The following is a 13035-nucleotide window of genomic DNA, read 5'->3' as shown; positions in this document are numbered from 1 at the left end:
CTACCACTTCAGGATCTTGACATTCTGAATCTACTTCATTTGCATGTGGTGAAGACAAGATGAAGGGCCATGCTCTCTTTGCATCAAAACATTGTCAGTCCTCCAGGTGGCTTCTTTATTCAAGAGCCTCTTATTATATGACATTGATAGAGGGTATCTTCTCTTCTTTTGAGCATCGTGCATTTCTATAGATTGTGATGGGTATTAACACTTACATGAGTGTTAATGAGAGTGTTCCTATTATGGTTGATAGTGACATATTCAATAATTTTCTTGGTAGATCTCTACATTATATTCCAAAATCCTTACCATATATCAAAATACTCATAGTGGGACAGGTGTAATGAAGTTAAGAGGAAGAACAAATTCCTACACTGACCTTGAGAGGAGGGTTGTGCAATATTTTTATAGATCATTACAACAGTTACAAAAACTTAATAGAAATAAACATAATATCATGCATACCATAATACAACAACACATTGATTTACGTGGGGAAAACCCTTTCGGGAGAAAAACCCCACACTCCAAAAGCCACCCAATATATTAATCAACAATCAATTACATATTACAATATACTTGCTAGGCAAGCTCTTTGTAGGAGTATCACTAATCATAGATTCAAAGGTAATTCAATAACCAATATATACACTTGATTCTAACATATACACAATATTCTCCCCTTCGATTGTGGAAAGATGTTGTGTTGAATATCTCATATTTTCTAGCCAAGCATCTATATCCAAAGCAAGAAGCTTCTTTGAAATATAGATGAAGCCTCCCAGATATTTGTTTTCGATGCAATCTTGAGAAAAATAATTATTAATTATAAAAATTAATTATATAACACATTTTAAGAAAGATATAACTAAAACATATGCTCAACATTAATTATATTTTTTTATGTTTCTTAAAAATATAATAATTAAACATATTTAATATAAAATACAATTAATGTACCCATTACACCTTCTTTTGGTGCAAGTGCTAGTATTAAAATATATTTTTTACAATATGTTAAATTGGGTTTACTAGTATAGATCTAGTTCATGATTGTGAGGCATGTCCTTTCCTAGGAGCCTAATCTTTGTTGTAAGTCGTTAAAAAATGTGCATGTTAATATTTGTTTTAAATAAATAGTAACATCAATTTGAAGAAAGAACTTACTTTTAATAAGGTGAGAGTTTTCAATATAATTGATTAATCAAAATATTTTAAATATATTAATAATTACAATTGTTAGAATATTTAATCTTTACTTGGCTTAGGTTTATTTGTATTTAGTTTAGGATATTCCTTTGGAATTCCTACATGTAATTTGTCCACTAGTACATGTGTGAGGACAAGTCATTTCTTTTATTTTCCATTATTAAGGAATATTAGATTTCCTCCATAAGAGGATGTAGACACATGACACACACATTTTATGAATGGTGGCATTCATAGATTTGAGAGTTACTTTGTAACTCCTCTCCTCATCTCTATTTAAGAGATGTCTCCTCTCTCATTTCTTCTTAATGACAATATTGTAAAGAGCTTCTTGCTCTCTCTCTCTCTCTCTCTCTCTCTCTCTCACACACACACACACACACACACACACACACATTTTAGGCATTGCCTTATTCATAATATCACAAGGGGTTTTTCTTTGCTTTTCCCCTTTCAAAAGTTCTTGTGCCTCCTTCTTCACATTTGGGTGATTGCTCCAAGGTTTTTGCATTTCTCTTGGTAACATTTACTTCATCAATAAACTTACTTGGATTTTGTTTTTCTCTCCTTTCTCTTGTATTTCCTTTCAACAATCATAACAATAATTATTAACATTACATTATTATTGTTAATCCATCATTTAATTATTATTTTTTAATAAATAATTTAAGAGGTTATAGATCTCTCAATTTTGGATTTCAAAATGTAATTATAGATCATATCTTTTATCATTAAAAATAATTTTTTTTTTAAAGTATTATAATTTTTTCAAAAATAAAATAATATGTAACCTGAATTTCCTCTCTATGATATTATAAAAATCCAATGAAATATAATCGAAATATTACAAAAAATATATAATTTATGTTTGATAATATAGTGCATTCGTATTTAGATAACAACAGGAAACAACTGCCTTCCCTGCACGATATGCAAAACACGTTTATCTTTTCTATTGTCACATCTTTCACAAATAATCAAGTAAAGGACAAAACTAAATAATGAATTCAATGCAAATTATAAATTATAATTTGGACGTTTCACAGAGTCTTCCATTTGTCTATTCAATAGTCTTCCACTAAATCCATCTAACCTTGACAAAAAAACATTGATAAATCTAAAGCGCATCTGAAATGATAATTCGATGTTGTTATTAATTAAGAAGAGGAATATTCCTTATATACATAATTACAAGATGATATTTCCATAACAGAAACAATCGAGAATAGAAATACGAAAGATAGAAAGGAAACTTCCTAAAACTAACTAAAGATGAAAGATACAAATGGAGGTTTCTAAATATTAACTAAATGACTAAGATGACCATTATATCAATATTACAATATTATTTTAATACCATCCCTTAATGGTGATTCTACTAACCACCCTATAGAAGATGTGACATAATCTGCGGCTCATTTGGCTACAAATGTAAAGAAGGCTACCCCCTTTCTCCTTAGAACACTCTGCAATATGAGCCTACTGCTGAGACCCACCTTGGTTTTGTAGAACTTTTCGATATGACCAAGTTTACCATAATCCTTATACCACAATCTTTCTAAGATGATTTTGGGTAACAAAGACATCCCTCCTATTGTGACGTATTCACACATCGCCCCATTGCAAATGGAGACCCTGTTTTTCTTAGCTTAATTGTCATGGATTAGTGTCTTAGTTTAGTATAGCTTAATGTGTGTCTAAAATTTCAAAAATCCAAAAAAATTTGAAAATTTGAAAAACCCTAAAAAAATTAAAAAATTAAAAAATTAAAAAACACACAAAAAAAAAAAATTTAAAAATTCAAAAAAATAAAAAATTTTAAAAAACACAAAAAATTAAAAATTAAAAATCCCCAAAAAATTAAAATTTTTTGAAAAAATAAAAAATGAAAATCATAAAAATTTGGCTAAGGCATTGAAAATAAGCAATGCCTCTCGGTAGTACTGTTGCTTCCCAGCGCTCCCACTGTTGCCTCCTAGCAATGCCACTGCTGCTTAGCAGCGCTCCCATTGCTGCGTCCCAATGATGCCACTGTTGCTTGGCAGCGCTCCCACTGCTACTTCCCAGCGCTGCTACTGCTGCCTCCCAGCAATGCCATTCTTGCTTAGTTGTATTGCCACTACTGCTTCCAGCGCTCCCTCTACTGCCTCCCAGCGATGCCATAGCTGCTTAGCAGCGGTCCCACTACTGCTTTTGAGCGGTACTTATTTGTGTCTTTACTACTTTTCGAAAGCATTGCACGCTTCGTGTATTGCTCATCATTGCTCCTAGCAATGCAAAGTCACTTAAAATTTAATATCCATTTGCACGATGAGTAACTATAAGTACAAATCGATAAATGAAGGTTGGAGAGTGCGCAATGCAAATCCATGAAAACCTGTTTTTCTTCATTATCCAATGAGTCAAAACTTATTCTCAGCCTTTGCTTTACGTCCCAATGCAGCATCTTTTCACCTTTAGTCAATTCTGAGCTCCAATAACTGTGATTTCTGCCACGGACGTGTCTGCCCAGAACCTGAAGCGACAAAGGTAAGCCTCCACAGGCGTTTACAAAGTCGTCACTCAGCTCCTCATACCCATTGCACGGATGAGCTTGGTCGAAGGCGTGCCAACAAAAGAGTTCTCTGGCATGACTTCTACCCATTCCTTTTAAATTATAACCAACAGTAATCCCTGCGGTTATAAGCACACCAACGTCACGGGTTGTGACAATAACCAGACTACTACCAGATTTTTTAAGGATATCCATGACCAGTAGAGCATGTAACTGCTCCACATGATCGATGTTATCCACAACAATTAGTATGCTTAAAAGGGGGCTCCTTCTTAGACGATCTTTGAGATAGGTAGTTCCCTCCTCTGTAGTTGTAAAACTGAGAAAACGATCATCAAAGAGATCTTTTAGAAGCTTAAGTTGCAAGTGATGTAATTGGCCTTTTGCAGACGCTTCTCGCACATCAAACAAAAAGCACGCTTGTTGATAATACGAGATTTTTTGGTTAAAGAATTCTTTGGCGAGAGTTGTTTTACTCACTCCCCCCATGCCAAAAATACCAATTACCTTAGCCTTATGCTTCCTTTCTTCCTGCCCACACTGAATATCAATATCTTGTACAAGTTCATCAAGGCATCGCCTTCGAAAATCATCCACAAGATTGTTAAGTCCCACTGGATATTCAGCAACATGTAAAGGTGTTTTTCTTTGCACATCTTTCTGCGCAGCTGCTACTATCTCTCGGTAATCCCTATCACTGGAACATGTAAATTAAAAGAAAGATTTCGTAAGGGAAATGTTAAATCAGATTTGAAGGAATTATATAGCATGCAATTACAAAATTTCAGAAATATTACCTGTAAAATTCTTCACCGGCTATAAGTGAAAGAGACTGAAGGGCTTCCTTCCACTCGCTAAGCTTCTCAAGGTATCTGCCCTTCTCTCTATATTTATTGAATGCTTCAGCATATGCTCCCCCTTCTATGTACCGGAGATCAAAAGGTTTCACTTGATAGAACAGGGGGGTAATTTTGGCTGTACTTTTTAACATGAGAACCAGCTCAGCTAAACACCAAGGTGACTCTGCATATGTTTTGGAAAAGATGGCTATGTGTACCTTAGCAGAGCAGATGGCTATCTCAATAATAGAAGGAAACGAGTTTCCTAGTTCCTTCTCCTTGGAATCAAGAAACGCCCGTATTCCCAACTGCTCAAAGGAGTTGTAAAGCCGAGCAGCCAAAGTTTGTTTGACATCTGGGCCTCTGTGGTTAATGAAAACATCATACAATATTGCAGATTCAGAAACCTTCCTTCTATTGCCGGGAGGTTCAAATCCAGAGAAAGCATTTAATTCATGATTTTGCTGGTAAGATGATGATGAAGATGCCATTAATTCCACTTCAAACGCTAACAAACGGTAATTAATAAATATAAAGGGAAAGAGACGGGCTAATAGGATTTGATTGCAGTATGCCTAATGAACGGTGAGTTGTTGTGGAAATGAAAGGCAACAGAGCGAATAAAATAGATCACAGCACAGCCGGCCCGGTAAAGGGGACGCTAAGAAATTAGTCAAGCTACCCAACAGTACAAAAGAGGCATCTTCAAACCTTTCTTCACACGCCCAAGGCGGAAAAACAGAGGGAAGGAAAATTTGTAGAAATTTGTAGTTGGGTCTTTTTCTTCGAAACATTCAAAGAGAAAAGAGATTGGACTCCATTTAGCCACAGTCAAAGAATCCAGTGCGTTATTGAGGGTGTTTTGAAGGGGAATGGGCTGTGCAGTTGATAAGATAATTTGTTTTTATTTATAAAATAAATATAAAAATCAGTTTCTATTAATTTATTTAATAAATCGAGGGACCGTGCTCTTTTGAGTGCAGAAGATGTTATTAAATCTTATAATAATATTTTTGAAAAAATTAATTAGTATGAGTTTTTTAATAATTCAGTAAGTATTGTTCTAGGTTTGTTTTTGGATTAAAATTTAATTTTTTCAATATATATTTTAGATTATATTTAGTTCTCCATCATTACAAGAAGAGAATGTATTTCTAAATGTCAATTGAAAAATATACATAATTGAATATAAAAACATTCTTATAACAAGAAAAAATAAGTATCATGTAGTATTTGTTTTCAAATATTCAACATTTTTTATAATAAATTTTCTTTTTCTTTTTAATGTTGTAATACTTTCAAATTTCCATTGTGATAATCTATTATGTCTATTAACATAATCAACATTTTTTCCAACAAAATCAAAAATCAACTTTTTCATCAAAATCAAATATTGGGAAGCTTGATTGTTCAAAATGGGTTTGATTGTTGATTTTGAAAAATAAGTTATTTATGAGACATTTTCAAAACAAATAAATAATCCTATAATATTTATAAAACACAAAACCCCCATTTTCATATAAAACTTGTAAAGATTTTTCACTAAGATTTTTTGAGACAATTTTTTTCTTGATCACATGACATATATATGCTCCAAGTGCTAATAGGCCCTCTAAGGAGATTTCCCACTTTGATCCTACTTATAAAAATGTTCCTAAAAAGTGAGTGGCTATTAGTACATTGTAAATTCATTAATAAACCTTTAATTATCATTTTGTTGATTCTTTTAAAATTAATAACTCAAAATTGGATACATAAGAAATACACAATTATTAAAGTATAATGACTATTTGTGGTCTTCTCTAACCACATTTATAATTTCTGTATCTCGTGACAAGCACACTTATGAGAGGAGGGGGCAAGGTAAGATGATATAATGACTCCTGATTTCTAACACAAAATAGCTAGTGGGGGTACGGTAAGATGATAAACTCCTGATTTCTAACACAGAATAGCTAGTGGTTCAGATTGAAGATACAAGTCTTTCTAGTCGACATAAGCTAGATTCTTGCCGACAATTTATTTTGTCTTTATATGGAGAAGGACGAAAAGGCTGCGGAGCGTGCAGCATACGCTTGCCTTCGCGGTCATTGCATAATATGGTCCGTTCGTAGTTAGATAACCTCTATGCGCATCTGACTGTACCATATCACACAAATCTTATCACCTCTATGCGCATCTGACTGTAATTTCAATTTTCTTGCATGATGCATGTGACCTGTCTATTCATGATCCTTTATGAGTCTTCAAATCTCACTCCATTTCGCCTCTCTAATTATCGTCCTTGGCACAAATTGTGGCTACACTGTGGAAACGAGACAATTTAGACAAAATGATGAAATTTTTGTGGTGCTTTGTTTCCACTTGGTAACGTTTGGAATGTCTTTGTTGTGTTTGCAACAGTGCAATCTTGGCTAAAATGGACTTTTTTTTACAGTGCTACTTATTTATTGAAGGGCTATTATAGAAGTGAAAATTGAATATATAATTGTATTGTTATTTTTTTTTAATATAAAGATATTTAAATTATAATATTATTTAATTATTTGGTAGGTTTTTTTTTAATGTAACAGTTTAGTACTTAGTTTGTATAATTTTATGTAGTATTTCAATTAAATTTGAGTATTTAGTTTCTAGTATTTTAGTTCTAGTTTGTGATTTTTATATTTTTAATCTAACATCAATATTATTCATGTTACTTTGATTTCTAGATACCTTCCTCTCTAAAGATATAAAGACAAATATAATTTTTATAGAGAAGAAACATAAATACTAGAGGCAAACTTTAGGGTCTATGTCTTTAAATGCTTAAGGGCATGTCAAAATCATGAATGTGCAAAAGTTTGAAATTGCAAACATTAGAATTAGGGCCATAAACCTAATTGTAACCTATAATAGAGCACGATTGATGTTTTGGTCTATAATAGCCTTATGATTGGAAGACTGATAGCAGGGTTATGAGTCAAATTATAAAGTCTGCATTAGAACTGTGATGAATACTAGTTTTTTCTCTTTAAAATATAAAAAAATCTCTATCAAACACTAAAAATTTGAATAATCACAATTACTCTTAATAAATGAGTATAGAGCTCAAAATATTATGCAATTCAATTACATCAATTGAACTTGCATTCATTCCTTGTTAGAAATTAGGATCTTAGGATACTAATCATTATAGGAAAACATAAATTAAATAAAATAAGAATATTGCATGCATAAATGTACACATTACACAAGATATAAATGAGGGAAACCATTTTGAGTAGAATAAACCTCAGAAAGCATCATTTTATTAAAACACATACAAAATGTACTCTATAACAAGGTATAATTAAACCTGTGTATAGTCCTTCAATATTTCCACATGGTCAAGTATACCTATCTACAAACCTCCAAACGCTCATACATATCAAATGAGACAAAACCTCCTTAAATATAAGAGGAAGGGTGGCTTCACTAGTCATACCTTTTCATTAACCCCCATTCATAAATAATTAATAATCCAATAGTTATTAGATTATAAATATTTCAAAGTGGATATGTTTATAAAGCATATGATATATATAAATTTTATAACCTTACATTAGAACATTATATATAAATGTTATAAGGGTATGGCCACTAATAATGTTATGTTCTAACACTCCCTTTTAATGTTAATAGGGGACATCACATGTCAATTTTTTCATAAAAGAAAAAATGAAGTAGCCTAGTAACATAGGTTTTATTTGACAATGATAAATAGAGACACAAATATATGCTAAAATGAAGATCATGTATCTCGAACTACATGAAAGTTATATTATCATTATTTTTATTCCCACTATTTTAAAATTATTCTATGAGGTCTTATAAAAAAATATATTGGATCCATGGTCTCCTCAAATTAGCCTCTCCCCAACCTCATTACATTAAACTTTCCTGTATTGCTTAATATGTAATGCTTTATAGGTGGAATATTTACAAATGTGCCCATAGGACTTTCTAATGCATAATTGCAGTATTTAAAATAAAAGGACTTACATATGTCTACTTGTAGGCATAAAGGACTTACTAATGCTTATAAAGGTCTTTTTTTATGTCTATTAGGACTTACTTATTCCTACCCATAGGATTTAAAACTAGGATTTAGTGACTAGGTGGTGACATTGACATGCACAGTCCTCCTCAATGGCATCACCTAAGGCCAAACATTATTTTGAATTTGAGGCATATAATGCCTAAAGGTCTTATGCCTATTAGGTCTTAGATGTAGGATTCAGCCATTAGGTGGTTTCATGTACGCTCCTCCCAAATTGCATTACCTAAAAGACAATGAAATAAAAATTGCACAAAAGTTTTAATAAGTGATGGCTAAGATTTAAATATATAACATGTGTCCATGATCTTCAACATGATTTTCTCTCTTTAGAAATGACATTATTTTGAAAGAGTAAAATATCTTCAAGTAAGATAGTGCTTTTACATGTATCAAATTCGAACTCTTTCATAAATCTTCAAGGTCATATTGATTCCTGAAAAGTTACTTTTGCATTTGACACTTCGGATAAAAAGAAACAATAGAATCTACATCCAGTTTATCAAATTATTGCACCATCCATATATAATAGCACTTACACCCTATGTTTTGAAGACATAGTCTCACTAAAAAAAGCACCAATATAGGTTATCATTGAGGCAAAAGACCTGAAAATCGAATCTAAGGTTCATTGAGGCTTTGTCTGCAAGAGTTTTATAGAAACTGTCATTATTAGTGATCATTGGTGGTTGTATTGAGGATCCTTGTCCGCACAGTCTGAGTACATCTCTGTACGCTTATCTGTGCATTTGTTTGTAGCTTCATTGCCAGTCAGTCTGCATGCTGTACTGTATGGTGACTTCATTGGTGTTGTTTCCTTAGATCGTGGTAGGAGCAAAGCTTAGGTATCGTTTTTTTGTATTGGGGATCTGCTGTGCTTTAAATCGATTGACATTTCCATGCATTACGAGCAACCTTATCACCTACACATTTTCCTTCTATAGGCGACGTGTATTTCATTTTCTACAAGAATACTTAAATAGTAGTGGCTCCTTATTGCCAGTGGATTTGATTTTTTATCACCAATTTGTTGTCTTAGCACCTTCATTGCATGAGCGATCCAATCCATTGGTCGACATCTCTATATATGCTTGCATTGGCTATTCCATTTCCAGCCGACAGTGCTCTTGCAACTCAGTAGCATTGATATACTTGTTGGATCTGGAAGGGATACAGGTATGCAGGAATCTAAATACACAAAAAAAAACTGAGTACACTGAGTAAAGGTTTGCTGCAGCAACAATGCTATTATTAATTATGAATGCAGATTACATGAGCACTTCAGATACAGAGCTCCGCAGAGATCTCTTGTATAAATTCTGATCATAATGATAGACTCTTACATAAGCCCCTGTTTTATAGTTACAAAGGGCAGTTAACTTAGAGTACAAGGCAAGATTCAAATCAGATTATCATTCGATGATGAGTTTCCAGTCTGTAAAGAGGCAAACCACAGTTGGCAGAGAGTTGGCTGAAGATGGTAGAAGTTTCCAGTGGCGGTGATAAGACGGTGCTGATGTTTCCAGAAAGAAGGTGAGCTGCTAGGTATTACTACCATCATTCTCCCCCTTAATGTTTAGTTTAGTGATGCCCAACAAATCTCTGATTTTAGTAACACTTTCCTTTGAAATTGCTTTGGTAAATACATCTGCTAACTGATCATTAGTTTTACAAGATTGAAGTTCAATCTGTCTATCTGCTACAAGATTTCTGATGAGAAGGTGTCGGATATCTATATGCTTAGTTTGACTATGAAAAACTCAATTCTTTGTTATAGCAATAGTACAACTATTGTCACAATAAACAACTGTAGGATTTTTTTTGTTCTTGCCTCAAATCTGCAAGCATCCTCCTCAACCAAATTGCTTGGCATGTTGCAGAAGTAGCTGCGATGTACTTTGCTTCCATGGATGATAGTGATACTGTTGATTGTTTTTTTTGAACACCAAGAAATTGCACCTGGTCTCAAACTGAATACATATCCTAATGTACTTTTTCTATCATTAATAGATCTTTCCCAATCACTGTCTGTATATCCAATCAATCCAAAGTTCTCCATTGATGTATGTAAAATGCCAAATCTTCTTGTACCATGAACATACCTGAATATCATCTTTATTGCACAAAAGTGAATCTTACTTGGATTTTGCATAAATCTTGATACTAGACTGACTGCATACATGATGTCAGGTCTAGTTGTAGTAAGATACATGTTAAGACTTCCGACTATATTTCTATATATTTTTGTATCTATCTTTTCAGTATCATCATCTTTGGCCAACTTTACATTTACTTCCAAAGGAGTGTTCATTGGTTTATAATTTCTCATTCTAAATCTATCAATCAAATCCTTTGTATACTTCTCTTGTGAAATAAAAATCCCATCATTAAATTGACTGACTTCTATTCCAAGAAAGTAATGCATCAAACCTAAATCTATCATTTCAAATTCACTCTTCATAGCTTTCCTCAATTCATCTATTAATACTTCACTATTACTAGTGTAAATGAGATTATCAACATACAAACAAATTATAAACAAAGCATTGGTACCTTTGGATTTAATATAAAGTGTAGGTTCACTTTCACTCCTTTTGAATCCATTCTTCTGAAAATAGTCAAAAATCCTACTATACCAAGCTCTTGGCGCTTGCTTGAGACCATAAAGAATCCTACTTTTTGTTCTTGTCGTAAAACCACATATCTTAGTGGCTTCTCTACAAACACTTCTTCTTTTAAGAAACCATTTAGAAAAGATGATTTAAGATCAAACTGATATACTAACTAATTAGATTATGTTGCTAATGCGAAAACCATTTGTATAGTATCCAGTCTTGCTACAGGAGCATAAGTTTCATTGTAGTCTATACCTGGCTGTTGTGCGCAACATTTTGCCACCAATCTTTCTTTGTGTCTTTCAATGGATCCATTAGTGATGCAGTCACCGGTGAGGAGGGACCTCGAGGAGATCAGTCCAAACTAGTCAACAAGAGTAAACACAATGGAAACACACAGATATGATGGAAGCAATGCATAACAGATAGTTCTTATTGCATGAAAGTTAATTACATCCAACCGGTAACAACTGGGTTACAACATATCGACACATAGGCCTGGTAGAATAGGTCACACTGGGACCTTGAATCAAAAGATCTATCTTCTAGGAATAGTCTATCTATCTAATACTCCTTGATTCTCGGATTGATTACATTTTAAAGCATGAGTACAAATATTTATATAGATCCAAAGGATCAAAACCCGAAGAGCAAGACCCAACGTACAAAATGAATAAGGTCAGCCTCCGCCAAGAGATTCCTTCGTAAAATCCAAAGGATGAAATGTAGAAGGCCAACCACATGCCAAGCAACATCAAGATCAACGTCCAAGGCTCCACAAGCTTCGAAATGGGTTCTGGTAGATCACTAGAATAGGTCTCAAACAACCGGTAACAAGAAACTGTCAAGGAAACTGGTAGCGATATCTTGCCAGAAAGTGATCCAAATGAGATGCAGTTAGAAATCAAGCAGGGTGATCAAGTCTTCAAGTAGAATCCAACTCCACAGGAACTGGTGAGCCAAAACTGGGACACACAGAAAGGAAAACTGAAATTGCAAACAAAAAAATAAATAGAAATGAAAATGTTTTTGGTTGATGAAAGATTGCTATGAACCAGGGATTCTCCTACATTAGACATCCGAAGTTAATAAAAAAAGTGAGCCTCTCACTTTTCTAGGGTTAGAGGAAAACCAAGGTGGTCTACCTCTGCCTAAGAAATCCAAGAAGAATCTTCCACTGGTCTGTTCTTCCACTTCACAAGATATTCTTTGTAGTGACTACTTCGGGTACTACGCCCAATCCTACACTCCAAAATCTCTTCAATCTGATCTAGTTCCTTCTAGGGAAATTGTTTCTCCAAATCTGCAATACTGTCCTCACTTAATTCTGGTTCATGGTACTCATGAAGATCTGTAATGTTGAATATAGGTGAAATACTTAGACTATCCAGTAGCTGCACTTCATATGCATTTCCAGAACTGAACTTTCTCAAGATCTTACAGGGTCCAAACTTCTTCATCTGCAAATTATTATAAGTTCCAACTGGGAATCTCTCTTTTCTCAAATAGACCATCACTTCATTGCCAACCTCAAATTCCTTATGTCTCCTCTTCTCATATGCCTTCTCCTTGTATTTTCTATTCATGTCATCCAAATGTTGTCTAACCTGAATATGCAATGTTGCCACGTGATCTGCAAATTATTTTGCTTTTGAACTCTTCCAGTCTTCATTAGTAATGTCTCTCAATTCTTCTATTCCTTTAGGATGCACTCCAGTAACAATCTCAAAAGGTGTTTTT

General features: G+C 33.5%; 1 protein-coding gene across 1 annotated transcript; it reads right to left on the bottom strand.

Moving 5' to 3' along the window:
* Positions 1-3490: 3490 nt before the first annotated feature.
* Positions 3491-5459, bottom strand: LOC131856365 (disease resistance protein Roq1-like). Its single transcript, XM_059208129.1, has 2 exons — positions 4561-5459; positions 3491-4460 (listed from the first exon to the last, which is right to left on the bottom strand). Exons 1-2 carry the CDS (start codon positions 5091-5093, stop codon positions 3491-3493), a joined length of 1503 nt encoding a protein of 500 aa, XP_059064112.1. The 5' UTR covers positions 5094-5459.
* Positions 5460-13035: the final 7576 nt, after the last annotated feature.

The sequence above is a fragment of the Cryptomeria japonica genome, chromosome 7 (genome assembly GCF_030272615.1).
Source record: "Cryptomeria japonica chromosome 7, Sugi_1.0, whole genome shotgun sequence".
In the NCBI taxonomy this organism is placed as follows: domain Eukaryota; kingdom Viridiplantae; phylum Streptophyta; class Pinopsida; order Cupressales; family Cupressaceae; genus Cryptomeria; species Cryptomeria japonica.
The sequence above is the reverse complement of the archived record's forward strand: the minus strand, read 5'-3'. Positions and strand labels throughout refer to the sequence as shown.

Excerpts from the sequence above, each read along its gene's own strand:
- LOC131856365 (XM_059208129.1), bottom strand. The coding sequence starts at position 5,093 with ATGGCATCTTCATCATCATCTTACCAGCAAAATCATGAATTAAATGCT. Across the intron at positions 4,461-4,560 it reads GCCGGTGAAGAATTTTACAG|TGATAGGGATTACCGAGAGA; the intron begins GTAATATTTCTG and ends TACATGTTCCAG.